The 17,950-nt window shown below is 46.0% G+C and overlaps 3 protein-coding genes across 3 annotated transcripts; 2 read left to right on the top strand and 1 right to left on the bottom strand.

Annotated features, from left to right (window-relative positions):
• Nucleotides 1–250: 250 nt before the first annotated feature.
• Nucleotides 251–1,617, top strand: pnx (posterior neuron-specific homeobox). The gene is made up of 2 exons (XM_052050925.1): nucleotides 251–431; nucleotides 973–1,617. Exons 1-2 carry the CDS (start codon nucleotides 305–307, stop codon nucleotides 1,407–1,409), a joined length of 564 nt encoding a protein of 187 aa, XP_051906885.1. The 5' UTR covers nucleotides 251–304; the 3' UTR covers nucleotides 1,410–1,617.
• Nucleotides 1,618–2,401: 784 nt separating this feature from the next.
• aebp1a (AE binding protein 1a) lies at nucleotides 2,402–11,709 on the top strand. The gene is given in 21 exon segments (XM_052050600.1): nucleotides 2,402–2,622; nucleotides 2,624–3,047; nucleotides 4,200–4,433; nucleotides 4,512–4,574; nucleotides 4,823–4,873; nucleotides 4,951–5,010; nucleotides 5,097–5,165; nucleotides 5,398–5,475; nucleotides 5,549–5,658; nucleotides 6,039–6,178; nucleotides 6,331–6,415; nucleotides 6,484–6,628; nucleotides 6,768–6,847; nucleotides 7,027–7,150; nucleotides 7,238–7,434; nucleotides 7,526–7,699; nucleotides 7,838–7,963; nucleotides 8,750–8,996; nucleotides 9,900–10,039; nucleotides 10,289–10,388; nucleotides 10,999–11,709. Coding segments are annotated over 21 exon segments (3,261 nt in total). The 5' UTR covers nucleotides 2,402–2,568; the 3' UTR covers nucleotides 11,559–11,709.
• A 905-nt stretch (nucleotides 11,710–12,614) lies between these two features.
• ddx56 (DEAD (Asp-Glu-Ala-Asp) box helicase 56) lies at nucleotides 12,615–17,793 on the bottom strand. Its single transcript, XM_052050689.1, has 14 exons — nucleotides 17,653–17,793; nucleotides 16,940–17,101; nucleotides 16,708–16,862; nucleotides 16,268–16,438; nucleotides 15,623–15,713; nucleotides 14,929–15,170; nucleotides 14,481–14,606; nucleotides 14,280–14,393; nucleotides 14,120–14,214; nucleotides 13,973–14,046; nucleotides 13,324–13,413; nucleotides 13,124–13,229; nucleotides 12,930–13,036; nucleotides 12,615–12,836 (listed from the first exon to the last, which is right to left on the bottom strand). Exons 1-14 carry the CDS (start codon nucleotides 17,707–17,709, stop codon nucleotides 12,753–12,755), a joined length of 1,674 nt encoding a protein of 557 aa, XP_051906649.1. The 5' UTR covers nucleotides 17,710–17,793; the 3' UTR covers nucleotides 12,615–12,752.
• Nucleotides 17,794–17,950: the final 157 nt, after the last annotated feature.

Here is a 17,950-nt window from a genome sequence, read left to right as displayed (position 1 = left end):
AAGGGACAATGGTGACACACTTTCCCTTTGACGAGTCCATCAATTAGCATTACAAGCTAAGACATTAGCATAAGAAGCGACTAAGAATAGTCGGACGTCAGTCGGGACAAACTGAAGCACAAAACGTGACACGCACTTCAAGAAAAGGCAACATTTCAAGCAGATGTCCCACAATAAATAACTGAGCTCAGCGCCCTCCACGGAGAGGAAGGCTTCTGTGACGTCACGCGCAAACGTAGGGTGGCCTGTTTAAACGGCGGCGGAGGCCGGGAGCGTTCTCAGCCCTCACTTCAGCCCGCACGACATGGAGCCTCCCGCCCGTAGAGTGACGTTCAGCAGCCGCAAAAACGAAAAGGGGAACACCGCCTTCTCCGTGGAGGACATCCTGCACCCCCGAAAGTTCAACGGGGCCGCCGAGAAGGCCGCCGCAGGTCAGTCGCTCCATTAGGGACGCCGTCCCATGACGTCATCGCGCCTACGTATCATCAAGATAATATTCGAGCACCACAATAATACACGTTTGCTTCATTTAATATATTGACAAAAATATTTAGTAGATTGAGGAGTTTTTAGATAACTTCGGGAGTGTCTTCACGTTTTTAAGACTATTTAGTTTACTTTTAATAAGTATTTGAGTACATCTAAGAGTGTTTAGGTGACATTTATGAAACATTTGAGTGCACCTGGTAATCAGGCCACTTGTACTTTAGTAGAGTTAAGAGTATTTAGGTCATTTTTAAGACATTTCAGGAGAGCAAAATATTTCAGTAACTTTTGTGAGTATTTCGGTAGGTTTATAAAACGTTTGGGCAATCTACAAAACATTCCGGTATCTCGAGAATTCCATGTTACTTGTGAGACTTTATGACTTGGTTAATTGTGTATTTGTAACTTTTAGCGAGTTACGTTTCGAGCGTCACTACTTCAATTTCGACATGTGTGACGAGAGTTTTGACTCTTTTCCTTTCCCAGGTCCCAACACGAAGCAATATCTTTCAGCAGGCATCCGTAGACCACTGCCTACAAAGCTGACCAAAAAGCCAGCAAACTCAAAGTGCGGCGTCCGCCGCGTGCGAACAGCCTTCACGCTGGACCAGCTTCGGGTTCTGGAGTTGAGCTTTCATCGCTGCCACTACTTGAGTCCGGTGGAGCGCCACGCCCTTGCCGGCGCACTCTGCCTGACCCACACGCAGGTCAAGATCTGGTTCCAGAACCGGCGCACCAAGTGGAAGAAGGAGGAGGGCATGCGGGTGCAGGAGCACCACATTGCCCACCCCACCCACCGCTCCACCGTGTTCAACGTCTCCACCTGGTGGCCGTCGCCTGCAATCGCCTTCAATCGTCAAATCATCTGCGGGCAATTCCGCCCCTTAGCGTCGCGTATGACACAACCACTTTTTTATCGCTGAAGTCGAGCTGAATAATCGACTAATCAATAGAAAAACTAATCACCCACATGAAGAACAATAATCAAGTGATCACATGGACATGATCGACAAGCTGATCAAGCGACAACCAGGGATGACAACCTGAATGCAGATGTGCAGTCAACAGTTTTAGAACTGTAATGATGTAAAATAAGTTATTTTTAATAAAGAGAAATATTAATATTTTGAACTCTTGCTTGTTTGCCCTTATTGTGCACCACATTTGACTGGCTAACTTGGAAATGATGACTATGCGAGTGTGTGTTATTTTTCTTTTTTTAAAGATAAATAATTTCTAATGGACAACATTTTTAAAACAGGCAAATATTCTACCCGTTAGTCATATTTTTATGAAAGTCAAGGTAGCGCTGTAGTTAAATCCATCCATTCTGAGCTGAGACAAACAGAACCATGACAATTTAGACCTACGTTTTTTTTAAAGCTGCAATTAAAGACTTTAAAATGTGTTGTTATTATGAGAAATAGAATATTTGTGTATGTGCGAGTTGTGCAATGTTGCTCAGATTTTTTTTTTCCTCTGGCATAGTCAGAAAAAGTCTGCAACGAGAAACAGATGAACGCCAAAGTAAACGAAGACGCTGACTGGCTGCAAGACAAGATGTGAGCGGCCAAGAAAAAGGAAAAAAAAAGAAAACGATTGCACGCACAAGTCAAATGTTCACTTTACATTTGCCATTAAAAAAAAATAAAAAGCTTTCTTGTCCTTTCGTTGAGCAGACGTGCACCAATAGAATCCAACAAAAACCATCCCCAGTGTAACACACACATCCATATTTGGGCTAAACCTCATTTCAAACCCTAATCCTAACTTGAAACCCTACCCCGGTCTAAAAAGGCTAACCCAGAGTAGAGACACCTTGCCTCAAAAGCCTAAAATAGGCTTCAAGCCCGAATTTGAAGCCTTAATTTAGAATTGAGGGCATCTTTTTTTAACCTTCACCCTCTTCATTTGTCTGTCTTTTTTTTGTGATGTGCTGTTGAATAATAACAGGAAAACTTCCAGATGAGGCTCGCAGTCCGTTAACGAGAAAAGCTGCTCATCACATAACTCATTGAAAATGGCTTTCCCTTTTCCAGATGACTCAGCAGCTTTTTTTTTTTGTTCTTCTTCCCGGCTGGAATGTCTCATGTGTCTCCACAAGCTCCACCCTTGGCCAGGACAGAGAAAAAAATGTGCTGAAGAACAAGAAGAGGAGGAGGAGGTGGAGGAGGGAGCTCTCAGACTTATAAACAATCAGCAGCAGTCTGGATCCCCCTGCGAGGGCCTCACGTCTGCCTTGTCAGGGGAGCACATCTGGGCCCTGCCTGGGACGCAGTTCGCTCGCTCAGCTTCTTTCTTTGCTTTTCTTCCTGCAGCCATGAGGAGCCTTTTGGTGGCGACCTGCTTGCTTCTGGCGATGTTGGGCATCCTGCTGTGCGGCGCCCAGACCGACGGGGGAAAGGGGGCTCAGGTGAGGGAGGCCCAGGGGCTAGCAGAGCTGTCTGACCCCTGGGGCGACCCCCGGGGAGATCCCCAAGGCCAGGCGGCAGACGATCCGTCAGTGGAGGTGAACAAGCCAAAAGCCAAGAAAAAGAAAACGCCACAGGAGGTGGAGGCAGGTGAGCACCCTCAAGTCCCCAAAATAGGAAGTTAATTTGCATTTTCAAAATAAAAGCCACGCTAGCTCGTGAAGGCTCAACGCAACATGAGCTTTGGCCACAGAACCAACCTGGACTGTCCACCAGTAGGTTGGGAATAGTTTGGCATTTTTCATTAAAGCTTGTTTTGATTTCATTTTGACTTTTTAAAAAATTCAATTAGCTGGAATTCATTTTTAGAGAAAGCAAGTTTAAAATTTCTTCCCCCACAAATGTTAGTTTTAGGTTTTTTTTGTGTCACATATGGATTATTTGTTGTGCTTGAGGGGGAAAGAACTCACTAAGTATTGTGTAATGAACTGGAGTTAAGAAAAATTCTCAAACCATTCACAATCCTTCTTCTGTAGCTACGGAAATAAATTTACACGTTAGGGATTTTGGAGCCAATCATTCATTCATTCATCTTCCGAACCGCTTGATCCTCACAAGGGTCGCGGGGGGTGCTGGAGCCTATCCCAGCTGTCTCCGGGCAGTAGGCGGGGGACACCCTGAATCGGTTGCCAGCCAATCGCAGGGCACACAGAGACGAACAACCATCCACGCTCACATTCACACCTAGGGACAATTTAGAGCGTCCAATCAGCCTACCATGCATGTTTTTGGAACGTGGGAGGAAACCGGAGTACCCGGAGAAAACCCACGCAGGCCCGGGGAGAACATGCAAACTCCACACAGGGAGGCCGGAGCTGGATTCGAACCTGGTACCTCTGCACTGTGAAGCCGACGTGCTAACCACTGGACTACCGGGCCGCCGGAGCCAATCACTGATTAAAAAAAAAAAAAAAAGGCGTTAGGGGAGGCGTTAAGCGCGGGTGAGTGCCAAACACTAAAAGTCCAGATAAGTTTGCTGGCCTGTGAACAGGAGAAAATGTTTGCTTTTCCGCAAGGCGCAGACGGTTTGTGGTTTGCTTGATGGAATAACACTTTCCACTGCATTTGAAACTCGATGTCTGAAGGCCTTACTCTTGCTAAAACCCTTAACCATACCTTGAAACCCTGATTTGAGCAAGCATTGCCAGTGACTTGCTTCTAACAAAAAAATGAACTCCTTACTTCCCAAGTACGTAAGTAGCCCGTTTGACGTGATCGGCCGCGTGTTGTGCTTCTCTCAAGCCAAAGTCAGGAAGGCTGCGGAGAGGGAGGCCAAGGCCAAGAAGCAGAAGATGCCCAGACCCACCAAGAAGCCCAAAGGTCCCAAACCTACCAAGAGGCCCAAACAGCCCAAAGCCACCAAGAAGCCTAAAGCGCCCAAAAAACCGAAAGTCAGCGCCACCCCGACCGCCGCCCCAACCACCACAACACCTTTGCCAGACACCAAAGCGCTGACTCAACCCGCCACAGAGACAAGTGTGTGGTTTTCAATTTGGTTTTTCCATTGAAACGGAGGAGTGGTGACGCGGAACAAAATTCTTCTCGTCTCCATAGCAACCACCTTGCTGCCCAAGTGGGAGGAGCCAGAAGAACCAGACCTGGTCAGAAGGATCCCGGGTCAGTTGGAACATAGTTGTTTCTTCTTTCTACATACATTCTTGCTGCTGGAGGCTGTAAATTTCTCCAGTGTGGGACGAATAAAGGATATCTTATCTTATCTTATCTTATCTTAAGTCAACTGTTTTGCTTTCTAGCAGGACAAATACAAAGATCGATGAAATCGAAGTAAAAAATAAATAAATAGTCCACTCGCTTGTTGTTTTGCGATCCTGAGACATAATTTAGATGTTGTTTGTGAATTTCAGGCATAGACAAAAATCAGCTGACCACTCCGGAGGTGATCATGTACATCCCAGGTATTCCCCGCATCCCGCTCTCACGCCACTTTCTGGACTCGTGGTTCCTTTGGAAGAAACTTTTCCTTATCTCGCAGAGGAGACCACGGACGTCCCCGTCGTGATCCCCTGGTACGAGGAGTACGACTACGACGACCGTACGTCCTGCGCCGGCGCCAGCATGTGTCTGCAAGCGCTGAGGCACAAGTAGACATCATCAGCTTATGGTTTTTTTTTTCTGCAGTTGCCAAAAAGAAGCAAGAGCAAGAGGAGGAGCAAGCGCGAAGAGAAAAGGCAGAAAAGGCGGAAAAAGGTTTGGAACGATCCACCCAAACAGAACCATTTGCGTTTCGTCCTGAAATTTCACATCCCGCGTTTTGTTGAGTCTATGCACCTTGACTCTATCAGAAGTTGGAAAAACTGAAAACACATGGCCTCATCACATGACTCTCACAGATAGAATGCGGCGTGGGTGTTTGTACATCTGAAAGTACTTTGTGGAAACGGTGATGCTGACACGTCTTTGTGTTGTGGTTCCGTCGAAGCCGAGCGTCAGAGGAAGTTATGGGAGGAGGAAGAAGAAGAGAGACTGAAAAACATGGTAGAGCCACCAGAACCCAAAAGTAAGATGACGACACTAAAACACGGTGGTTGTCTTCCGGCGTGGAACTATCTGAAGCGTGTCTTTGCATCCAGAATGTCCTCCACTGGGATTGGAATCTCACCGGGTGCAAGACGACCAGCTGCTGGCCTCGTCGCAGTCCCAACACGGATTCGCGGTTCAGCGGGGAAGACTCAACATGCAGGTAACATTCGCGTCATTATTCGTCATTCCGCACCATCGTACCAAAGTGGAACGGCAGATTACAGCAGACTGGAAGACCACAACCCAATGAACTGCCTGGATCCACACCGGACTTCGATGGACTGAAAAATACTGGACCTCCAGACTATACAAGACTGGATGACCAGATTACGCCAGATAAAACTGGACCTTACTGGATTCAGATGACAGTGGACAACCAGAATCTAGAGGAATGACCGGCGGCCACACTGGACTACAATGGACCGAACCAGACTGGACCACGACACCACATTGGACTTTATTGGAACTTCAGACAACTTTAGACCACCAAAATCCACACTTGACTGCACCAGACTGGACTAACTGTTGTTCTACGTCCAGGGTTCAACCAACGATGAAGATCTGTATGGGGGTGCGTGGTGCGCAGAGCCCGAGGAGACCAACAGCTGGTTTGAGGTGGACGCCAGACGCGAGGTGGAGTTCTCAGGTGTCATCACACAGGGAAGAAACTCCGAACAGATGTGGGTCTCCCAAACATTTTTTTGGAGCCTCAACATCAAAAATAACTCTAAAATTGAGCTCCCGTTTAGCATGGGGATGCATTCCAGATGCAATAAACACAATTTGTTCGTTTTTTATGTTGTACAATTGTTCTATTTGTGTCTTCTTGTAGTGAGGACTTTGTGTCGTCTTACTACGTGGCCTTCAGCAACGACAGCCGCGATTGGACGATTCTTCACGATGGCTATGCCGAGTGGGTGAGTAGTGGGACCTCCAACTCGTACAAAAGTGACACCCAAAAAAACCCCAAAATATTTCCTTCCAGTTGTTCTACGGGAATGTGGATAAAGACACTCCGGTTCTGAACCAGTTTTCTTGGCCAGTAGTGGCGCGCTACATCCGAATCTTGCCGCAAAGCTGGAACGGCAGTTTGTGTCTCCGGGCAGAGATTTTGGCCTGTCAACTTCCCAGTCAGTATGCCAAGAACATTCCCGCACGGCCGCATTTGGGCTTTCCTCCTTACACCGGATCATGATCCAGATGTATTCTCCCAGAATTGAAGGATGTCAGATTTTTTGAAGCTGTAATCCCGTGACTGTCACCTTCCAGGTAGCCACAACGGCGAGAACGAAGTGAAGTCTTCCGATGAGCTCGACTTCCGACATCACAACTACAAGGACATGAGACAGGTCACTTGCTTTGATGTTGTAGCTCAACAGAAAGATCGGAAACACCTGAAACACTGAGCTGTCGGGCATGTTCTTTCAAAATGTTTACAGAAGATCAGATTGAGTTCACTTGAACAGGTTCTACTGCATTCTAAGGCCATTTTGAAAAATAGTTTTCAATATCTTCTCGTCGGCTCCAGATGATGAAGGTGATTAATGAGGAGTGTCCCAACATCACCAGAATCTACAACATCGGTAAAAGCTCTCAGGGTCTGAAGATGTACGCCATGGAGATCTCCGACAACCCTGGGGAACACGAGATGGGTAAGGGAATGCTTTTGAGTTCATCTGTGGTCAAAAAATGTAAACAAATAAATTGATTGAGGTGTGTGGGTTTTTTTTTTCGTCCAGGTGAACCAGAATTCCGATACACGGCAGGTCTCCACGGTAATGAGGTGCTGGGCCGGGAGCTCCTCCTCTTATTGATGCAGTTCCTATGCAAAGAGTACAAGGATGAAAACCCTCGTGTGCGCCGCCTGGTGGACGGAGTGAGGATCCATCTGGTGCCATCCCTCAACCCCGACGCATACGAGCTGGCCTTTGAGGCGGTACGACGTCCAAGAAAAAGCCACCCTGTGCCACTTTTGGGTCAGGTTGAAGATTTGACACCATTGTCTTTCCGTCCTTATTGTCCTTTAGGGGTCTGAGATGGGAAACTGGGTTTTGGGCCACTGGACTGAGGAGGGTTATGACATTTTCCAAAATTTTCCGGATCTCAACAGTATTTTGTGGGGGGCGGAGGACCGTGGCTGGGTGCCACGCTTTGTTCCCAACCATCACATTCCTATGCCGGAGAACTTCCTCAATGGATCCGTGAGTTGGATGCGCTTTCCGTTGCATTTTGGTCAATGGGAATGGACCCGCAAAGATGGCCTTTTGGACACTCACTGCTCACTTCTGCCAACACAAACTACAAAAACTAAAACTCTCTGCTTTCTTTTCGGCCATTAGATGGCTGTGGAGACCAAAGCCATCATATCCTGGATGGAGCGCAACCCTTTTGTGTTGGGAGCGAACTTCCAAGGTGGCGAGAAATTGGTCACGTTCCCTTTCGACATGCAGCGGCCGCAGATTTCGGTAAGGCTGCCCACCGGGAAAGCAGAGACTGGGACTCAAGTCACATGGCTCGACTCAAGACAGTCTAGTGAAGGACTCTAGTTGTCTTTGACTTGATACTCACGAGATTCGACTTGACCTCTACTTGAACTACTTTACTTGACGAGTCTTGCCTGTTTGCGTATTAAATCAGATATTTCAAGGTAGTGTTGTTTTTGAAATCAAATGTATTTAACCCGGGCGGCCCGGTAGTCCAGTGGTTAGCACGTCGGCTTCACAGTGCAGAGGTACCGGGTTCGATTCCAGCTCCGGCCTCCCTGTGTGGAGTTTGCATGTTCTCCCCGGGCCTGCGTGGGTTTTCTCCGGGTGCTCCGGTTTCCTCCCGCATTCCAAAAACATGCGTGGCAGGCTGATTGAACACTCTAAATTGTCCCCTAGGTGTGAGTGTGAGTGCGAATGGACGGTCCCATTTAGCTCACCACGAGATGGTCAATCATGAAATAAGATTCGTGTCGGTCATACGGACAATTGACAAGAACATGTACAGTCATAGAAAGACTTGTTTTGGGACCATTAGAAAACGGCGGGTGCAGTTCACTAGCGAACAAATACTGACTGGAAAGGAGCTCATTTGCTCTCGATATTCTAAATGAGCAAGACTTTGGGTCAACTCTACTTTTTATTGCAATAGTGACTCGGGACTTGCTTGACGGCTAAAACTTGCACATGTGACTTCATCAAAGCTCTATGTCAGGAAAGAGAGCCATATCATGACTTTGGTATCCTGACGGGCTTGTGTTATCCAAGATGAGTGATAACCGCCGCTGGAGGGCCAACGACGAGATGAGTGAGGACACATGGGCGCGCATCCAGCGTCAGAACGAGGGCGCCTTGCGGGAGACGCCTGACGAGGTCATGTTCCGCTGGCTGGCCATGTCGTACGCCCACAGTCACCTGACCATGACCGAGGTCCAGCGCGGATCCTGCCACGGTGACGATGTCACCAGGGGGCAGGGCATCACCAACGGCGCCAGTTGGAAGCCCATGGTGGGAAGTACGTGTCCACGTCGATTTGAATATTACCCTGTGTCCATTCTCAGTCTTGGGAATCCACAAAAATTGAACGAAGAGAATTAGACTTCCTGTTTGTTGAAATACAGCGGTCCCCAACCTTTTTTGCCCCACGGACCGGTTTAATGTCAGACAATATTTTCAGGGACCAGCCTTTAAGGTGTGACGAATAAATACAACAAAATAATATGATGCGACCCGTATGAAAACTGGTATTTTCGAAACATAATCATAAACACAAATCATGACACAAGGAACGTCCTATCTGGCCGCGCTATAGTCACATTTAAACGTGCCTTCAAAATAAGATACACCGTAAATACAAAGTGCATGAAAAATACGACTCACCATCGCCGCATATAATGCAGAGTGGGCTCGGCGCGTGGGAATCTCCCGTTGTGATGAATCCGTATTTTAACTCGGACTCCTGACACTGTCTAGTAAATGTAGTCTTGTTTTTCTTGAAAGTCGTAGGATCTTCTTCCGTCTCCTGGCCGGGCCTTTTTTCTCTTCCCATAGAAACCTTCCAAAGACGCTTGTTTTTTTTTACTAATTTTGCTAGCTCCTGGGTTTCGTTTTCGCGCGAACCTATCATGTGACCGAGAAGTGCTTGCATCAAGAATGACACACTGTAGACGGATGTAAGAGAATCAAGTAATTTTTCAAAATAAAACATCGCTCAGATTTCAAAATAAATAAATGAGGTCAAATGAGGGTGTACAAATTAGAGACGCATAAGGCCGCTGTTTTGAAAGAGGTATGAAAGAAACCATAGATGTCAAATTAGAGAAAACCGAGACTTCTTGCCTGCCGACGTCTTGACACCTTCCCCCACAAGATTGTCTCATTCCAAACCCAGCTGCTTAATGTGACCACTCTTCCGTAGGCATGAATGACTTCAGCTATCTGCACACCAACTGCTTGGAGATCTCCATCTTCCTGGGCTGCGACAAGTTTCCGCACGAGAGCGAACTTCCTCTGGAATGGGAGAACAACCGAGAGGCTCTGCTGTCGTTCATTGAGCAGGTCAGAACCACGGTGACACCTTGAGGCCGCCGATGGACACGCAAATCAGCTTCATCTCTGCCGTGGGCAGCCAGGTCGGCATTGTAAATGACAATCACGACGATAATCACACAGCTCATAACGAGCTGCTCCGAACTGGGAATGTTGGGACTGGAAATCAACGCTGATATATGTTGGCTGAATAAAGTTTGGGAAAGAACTGATCCTCCCGATTGTCATTCCAGTTCTGGTTTCTGTCTTGTGTCCCAGGTGCATCGTGGGATAAAGGGTGTGGTCAAAGACACAGAGGGAAACGCACTGGCCAACGCCACCATATCCGTGGAAGGGATACGCCACGACGTCATCACCGGTAAACAGACACCTGCCGTGAATACTAAAAAAATCATCCGGAATTGACAGTCCCTCCATGATGTTTGGAAATGCCCATATTAACTCTTTCATTCCACAAGACGTATTTGTACGTCATTTTAAAATTAGGCCCCCCCTACCAAGGACGTACTTGTACGTCAAAGCCTTTTTTTTTTTGCATCACAGAGAGGAGGTTCTGATGCAATCTGTGAATGAGAATAAGCCTTTTCCATTGTAAATCATTTTAAAAAGCGACCAGTAGGTGGCAGCGATGCCTCATGTGCTTGAACTGCATGCTTTTACAAAAAGCTCTTTCTCAGTTTTTTGCCCATTGTCATGAAACTTAGCCATTTTGTAATGTAGATTGCTGAAGAATGGAAAAATAAATAGAAGAAGAGAGTCCAAATTTTATTTTGGTAGGCTCCATGTTTATATAATATGAGAACCAAATATTCTGTGGGCCTTGCAAGATCAGTCAAAATCCAGTAAAACGCTGGCATTTAAGGGGTTTCTCCAGTGAAAATGGCTGGGATTGAATGAGTTAATAGTTTCAATGGTAACTACACAGATTGTTTGATTCGGAAAAAAATGCTAAGTGTCTCTATCTGCAGCCTCGGGCGGTGACTATTGGCGCCTTCTGAATCCCGGCGAGTACCGCGTGACGGCTAAGGCCGACGGCTACACGCCGCAGACCCGGCTGTGCATGGTGGGCTACGACTCGGGCGCCACGTCCTGCAGCTTCACCTTGGCCAAGTCCAACTGGGACCGAATTAAGCAGATCATGGCGCTCAATGGCAACCGGCCCATCCGCGTGGTCACCAAGCCCAAAGCCACGCCGCCCGGCGCCACCGCCGCCAGCACCCTCTCCCCGGAAGAGCAGCACGCCGCCGCCCAGCGGGCGGAGCGGCTGCGCCGGTTGAGGATCCTGCGGATGCGCCGGCTGCGTCTTCAGAAGCAACGCGCCGGCCTCAGGACCACACCCGCGACCACCGCCGCCACCACTACGACCACCACCACAGCCACCACCACCACACGGAAACCCCAGACCACCACTTCCTGGTATGACTCCTGGTTCCCTGTGGACAACTTGTCCACCGAGAATCCGTTTGACAGCATCATCTTTGACTCTGTGCCCACTGAGGACTACCCCTTTCACTTCACCATCGACTGACACGTGCAGGAGCATCTAGAGAGAAGGCCAACCACGTGCCCCTTCCAAGGGACAAGATGACCTCTTAAAGAGGAACTTGATGAAAATATGTCATTTGTAATAATGTGTTCTATGTGACACCCCCCACCCCCCGTCCCCACTGCGTTCATGGAATGAGAATGAAGCAGATTTTATCCAAGGAAGGCACTTTGAAGTCAACGGGCGCCCCGTTACCATTTAATGAATGGGACAAAGAGTCAAACACAGAAATACGACACGAGAACACTCACAAGGAGCGGTTGTAGGCCACAACCCACAGCCAGATTCTCACCATCAGACTGACTGACTCCAAGAGGCCACGCATCTCGCACTCAAATATTACACTAGACAGTAATTATATTCATAAAAAAATAAAACGTTTTTTGTAATCTCGTGTTTTATACAAACCAGTGCTATTGTGCATTATTAAAAAAACTAAAACATTGTTGTGCTTTTTTTGGTGGGGGGTTGGAATGGATTAACGGCAATTCAATTCAACGGGAATAATTCTAGATTACAGAGGAATGCCCAATATTTTTGTGTGATATTCGATGATGAAAAATATGTCCGGGTTTCTGTACCAAAAAAAATAAATAAAATAGCCTCATTCCACTCAGAATCAATGCATTTAAACTTTGACTAACAACCTCAAAAATGAGACCTTCAAAATAAAAGCATGCAGTAAAATAAGACATTTTAGCAGTTTCTTCTTATTGAACAGTCACAATCAATGAGCAAGCACAAAATAGTTTGAATCCGACTGCTAAATATAGTATGGTGCAACTCTTTTTTCCTGATTACTGCTTATTAATCAATAACTGTTATTGGTTGTTTAGTGATGAAAAAGACTACTTTAAAACATCCACTGGTACAATTTGGCTTTAGTCTAAAAGCACAATAAAATGTCAAATGTATTCAATTCTGCTGCAGTGCCCAAGTAAAAACAAATTCACAAGGTTGCTAATTGTTTCAGAATGTTCTTTGTGTACAAAGTAAAAGCGCTTCAATTAAAAAATAAATAAATTACAAACAAATTGATTTGGGGAATTGGGTAGAAACATTTTTATTATGAATGGAAATATACAAGAAAAAAAGGCAATGTATGATATTATTGTCTTTTTTGGAGAAGTCGAAGTTAATATAGGTTCATTTTTGATCGCCTTTCATCCAAACTTATTATGAACAGCTTTGCTTTTTGTTGCTTTGCTTTTTGTTCCGGTCCCTTTTTGTGTACTGGAAACTCCTTAACGGATTCTTCCCCTTGAACAAAAACATCATTATGCACTTTTAGTTTAAAAAAGACTTCCTGAGGTTGTGACGTGCCAGGATGGAGCAAACGCGGGTGTGTCTTACCTTGAAGCTGGTTTTGGTGACTCCGTGTGGTTTGGGCTTTTGGTTTGTCCTTTTCAACCTCCTCTTATTGGTCAGCGGGTTGAATCTACCCCTCAGATCTTCAGGGACTGCGCGAGGTCACAAAGTCAACTTTTAGTCAGCGAGAAGAAGTAGATGCTAGAATGCTACAATGCTAACGAGCTAACGTGACTGACTGAGGTAATCTGGGATGTTCTTAAGGTGAGGCTTGATGACGGCAGGGTGAAGGTCTTGGTCATGTCTAAGGAGCTGCAGATCTCTGGGATTGTCCTCAAAGTATGTCTGATTGATAAGCAGAGGCGACCAAACATGACCTTCGCACATTACCTCAAAAAACAAACAAAAAAAATCTCTCGTTGAGCAGGCTGTGGATTACCTTTAGCTTCTCCGAGTTGAGCAGCTCCTGCTTGATCTCCTTCAGTCGGGCTTCTCTCACCGCCTGCTTGGTGACCGATCGCATTGCGTCCTTTGGATGGAGAAAAAAAATCCCCAATTAACAACACTCCAATAACACGGAACAAACAGACGCAGAGCTGCTCTTCATTCAGAAGACACGGCAACAGATTTAAAAAAAAAAAGGTTTTCAAAAGTTGTTTCTTCCATGAAATTTGGAATGTTTTTGTTTGGCTTAAGTTGTGAGGTTCCTCATGCTCATATTACAAGGCCTACGTAGTCTTCTGGCACTTTTGTTGTGCACCAACACAAGCAAAAGACAAAGCATCCATCCACAGTATGAATGGGGTACTTCAGGGATCTCTACCCGGGCCCTGATATTTATTTTTTTGTGGCTTTTTTTTTTACAAAGGATATCATTAATTAATTGAGCCAACTAGTCTTTCTTTCTTTTCTATTTTGTGTATTTTATGCCTTTTTTGCAGGAAGACAAGCATAAAAAATAAAACATCCCTCAAACGTGTCAATGACTTGTGGGGTTCCTGAGTAATACGAGCAGAAAAATCTGTCCCAAGTGTCTATGTGTCGATGTATATTTCAGGCGCTGTTGGGGGGGGAAAAAAAAGACTCACCCTGCACCTGTACCTGAAGCCCTCAATGGTTTCCATCTTGAACTGGTAGGGTTTCAGGGACGATTCCGCATTATCTGCAGATAACAAAGAGATTGTTACACAACCAATCAAACGAGGAAATGTGCACAAGTGATCACTCATCTTGACCTCCTGTCAGCATCTCCTCCACTTCAGAGAGCAAAGCGGTTTCCGTATGAGATACAAAGGACAAAGCCGTGCCCCGTTTGTCAGCTCTCGCCGTCCTAAATGAAACCTAAACATCAACTTTGGGTCCTTGAGACCTCTGGTGTGAAGAGCGTTTGTTTACCTTCCCACCCGATGGATGTACGACTCCACGGTGGCGGGGAAATCAAAGTTGATGACGTTGACAACATCTTGGAAATCCACACCTCTGGAGACGCTGTATTCTTTCTCTTTAGCCCTAGCAACACAGCAAAAGCCCCATTTGATGACATTCGGCCCAGATTCCAAAAGATTGACTTCAAGTCCCGTTTGAATGAGGACTCACTTTCCCCCCTTATTTTTTATTTTTCCTGCAGCCTTCGAAGTGGCGGTGGGGTCGGCCATATTGCACTCGTCCGTGGCGATGATGCAGTCGTAGAATCCCTGATTGAACTGCGTGATGATGTGACTCCTGCAGTAAGAACAACATCGGTCATGGCGACTTGACTTTGGTACCCAAACTTTCGGTATTGTGGAATAGTTTTGTGGTCAATCAGATTCAAACTTAGTAAAATCCGTGTAAAAGCTCTACAAATTTTTTAAAGTGGATCTAATGGCCCTGACAAGGATGTGCCTCAAGGGTCAGTTCTTGGACCCCCTTTGTTTAACTGGTAAATGTTACAATAAGGTCAAATTCCCTAGAAAAGCAGATGACATCAGGTTATATATACCTAAATAGAGTATGTTTTCCTAAAAATGTCACTTGAGAAGGGTGTTGAGGTCTGGAGTCTGACCTGGACTGGATGGGTAGCTCCGAGTTGAGCACGCATGCGGGAATACCGAATTGCTCCAGGAAGAGCTTGAGGCGGTAGCATCGGTCCACGGCTCCCACAAAAATGAGCGTCTTGCCCTTCACCAGCTGCAGCTTTATCAGCGTGTAGATCAGCAGGAATTTGTCCTCCTCCTCGCATTGAATGCTGAACTGATGCAATTGGCTGCTGTCTGGCAGCTGGGAACCTTCTAGCTTCAGCGTCACCTGTGGGGGGGTGGGCACATATGCCATCACAACCACATATTGTGATTTCCGCCACTCCCTGCTTCATCGTTCATTTCTTCGCTATAACAGACTTCTTGGTGAGTGCTTTTTATGGGTTTTAAAAGTAGACAGGCAAGTTCGCATATAGAGTAGCACAACTTCAGTGCACTGCCAAATTGTGCCACAACATGTGGGGCAGCATTGAGATCGACTGATAGACATACAGGGAAATTACAACAAGAAGAAGAGACAAAGAAGATACCGTAATAATTTCTAGTAATATTTGTTGTTCCTCCAGAATGGAAAGAATAAATGCATGTGTTGAACGCTCTGTTTGTATCCATTGTTGCTCCCGGTGTGTTTGCACAGCAGTTGATTGAATTCAAAGGTTTAAATGACTAAAACCATCTACTATAGGTACAACATGGTGAAGGAGGTGCAAAGGACTTTACGGGATTGTGCAGCAGAAGCTCCTTTAAGGCCTGAACGTCATCACTGAGGGTGGCTGACATGAGGAAGGACTGGTAGATCTTTGGCAGGTGGCTGCAGGACGGTCGGATACAAGATTTGCATTTAGCACACGCAACAATACAGTGAAATGATCACAGATGGATATCGCCAGGGCTCGATAATAATAAAAGGGGGGAAAAAAAGCAACTTGCAAAAATCTCAATTTGTAGAAAAATTAAATGACCATAAAACAAAGCAAAATTTTTCTTCTGATATCAAATAATCTTTGAAACTGTTTTTGGGAGCATTTTGCTTTCAATCATTAACATCGACCCAAAAAAAAAATAGAATTTTTTTTTCATTTACAGAATAATTTCAAAGGCGGGGCCTAGCCTTGTGAGAGACGTGGGCATCAGTGTATAAATGTAGACTTGACTGTTGTGAGCTCAGGGTCGCGTCTTGCTGTTAACAGTTTAACCAGTTGGCGTATTGTTAATGCCTGGAGAGGCAGGGTCAAAAAAACACCTCGATCTAAGGAAGCCACTAAAAAAGTTCAAGTTGAAATCAAGTCAAGTCTCTTTGCGTGCGAACAGATTCGTCTGGGAGTCCGGGGGTAACCAACACAAAGCTCTCATGCCCTCTCTCACCATAGCAGATTCTTCAGGTCGTCCTCGAAACCGAAGGAAAAAACCAGGTCGGCCTCGTCCACCACCAGCATCTGCAGTGAGGTTTGCAAGCTCAGGTTGCGCGCGTTGAGGTGGGCCAGCACACGGGACGGCGTGCCCACCACCACGTCTGGTTTCTCCATCAGGATGGGCCTGCGGGCCAAGGAGGAAAGAACCGCTTCAGTCACTCAAAACTACTCATCTTGCACTGGAACACTATTTAGCAACTGCTGGGACACAAAATAAAGACTGAATGCACATCCCACTTTGGACTTTGATTTTTCTTTTACTTTAAATGTAAAACATCCGAAATGTGCAGCAGACAAAATGTTCCTGACTATAATAAGATAAGTATGATAATATCAGAGTACTAAAGCTTCCTAATTCTGAACATGCGCTTCTTTTGAAGACACCAAAGTGACCTCTGTGCAGACACGTCGGCTTTCCCGGAGATGTCCGCCATGCGGACGTCCCTAGAGCAGTACGCAGTCAGCTGCCTCAGCATGGTCTGGACCTGCCGCCCCAGTTCCTTGGTAGGCACCAGTATCAGAGCTCTCACGTCCTGCTCGCTAACACTCTGAAGATGACAACAAGAAACAAGTAGTCACAGCTGTTCTGCTCGGTTATTAGGGGCTGGATGTTTGCATCTGTCACCTGTTTGGAAGCCAGGATGCGTTGGATGACAGGTATGGCGTAAGCGGCAGTTTTTCCAGAGCCGGTCCGGGCTCGAGCCAGGAGGTCTTTGCCCTCCAGAGCCAGGGGGATGGCCTTCTCCTGGATCAAGGTGGGCTGGGACCAACCCAGATCTGCCACCGCCTAAACAGATCATCCATTGTGTGAACTGGGAACACTTCAACCCTCTGAAGACCCTTACCACGGGTGCTTTTTGATAGAACTTGACTAAAAAGCCATTTAACATCAGGTTAGGTGTCATGTAGTAGTTTTATTACACTTGTTTCATATTGTATTTTATTTACAGGTTATCACACGTCATTGAACCTTTTTATGTTGTGTCCGATGTAAACTGTTCCCTATACACTGAAAATGGTCGTGAAAAAATAGAATTGTGCCGAATCTGACGTACTTAGGACAAAGTCTTGCTATTTAATTATGCATTGCCCTAACAAATCAACTTTTTGGACGGGCTGCAACCGTGAAGGTAAATTTCTTGGGTGTTTTACATATTTGGTCAATAAATCCGATTCTGATTGAGGAGGATAAGTAAATCGTCGCGTTATTTTCGTAACACGTTTACGAATGACAAGGGGACCGCGATACACATAGAAAAGTACATTTACATCACTCTGCAGTTTAACTCTTCCGCTTGAGTGTAATACGCACTAAAAGACACCGCGAAGGTTTGTTACCTTTAAAAGACGGTCGTCAAGGCCCATTTGGTGGAATTGAAGCCGCTCGGTCGCCATTTCTACAGCTCCACTACACGCACACGCGCGTCGCACAAACTACACTGTGCTGCGCTCGCGTCGCAGTTTGTTGTCGTCATGCTACGCTAACGTAATTCGTCTCGAGCGACGTAATTGATGAAGACAATTTGAAATGTGGAAAAGGGACATTTTGTTAGGACAATGCGCATATAAAACTGCCATATCCATTTATGAATGGTTTAATTAAAATTAATTCTGAACAATAATTCGCCGATAATCT

This window comes from Hippocampus zosterae, chromosome 18 (genome assembly GCF_025434085.1).
Source record: "Hippocampus zosterae strain Florida chromosome 18, ASM2543408v3, whole genome shotgun sequence".
Taxonomy (NCBI): Eukaryota; Metazoa; Chordata; class Actinopteri; order Syngnathiformes; family Syngnathidae; genus Hippocampus; species Hippocampus zosterae.
This window is presented reverse-complemented; position numbering and strand designations above follow the sequence as displayed.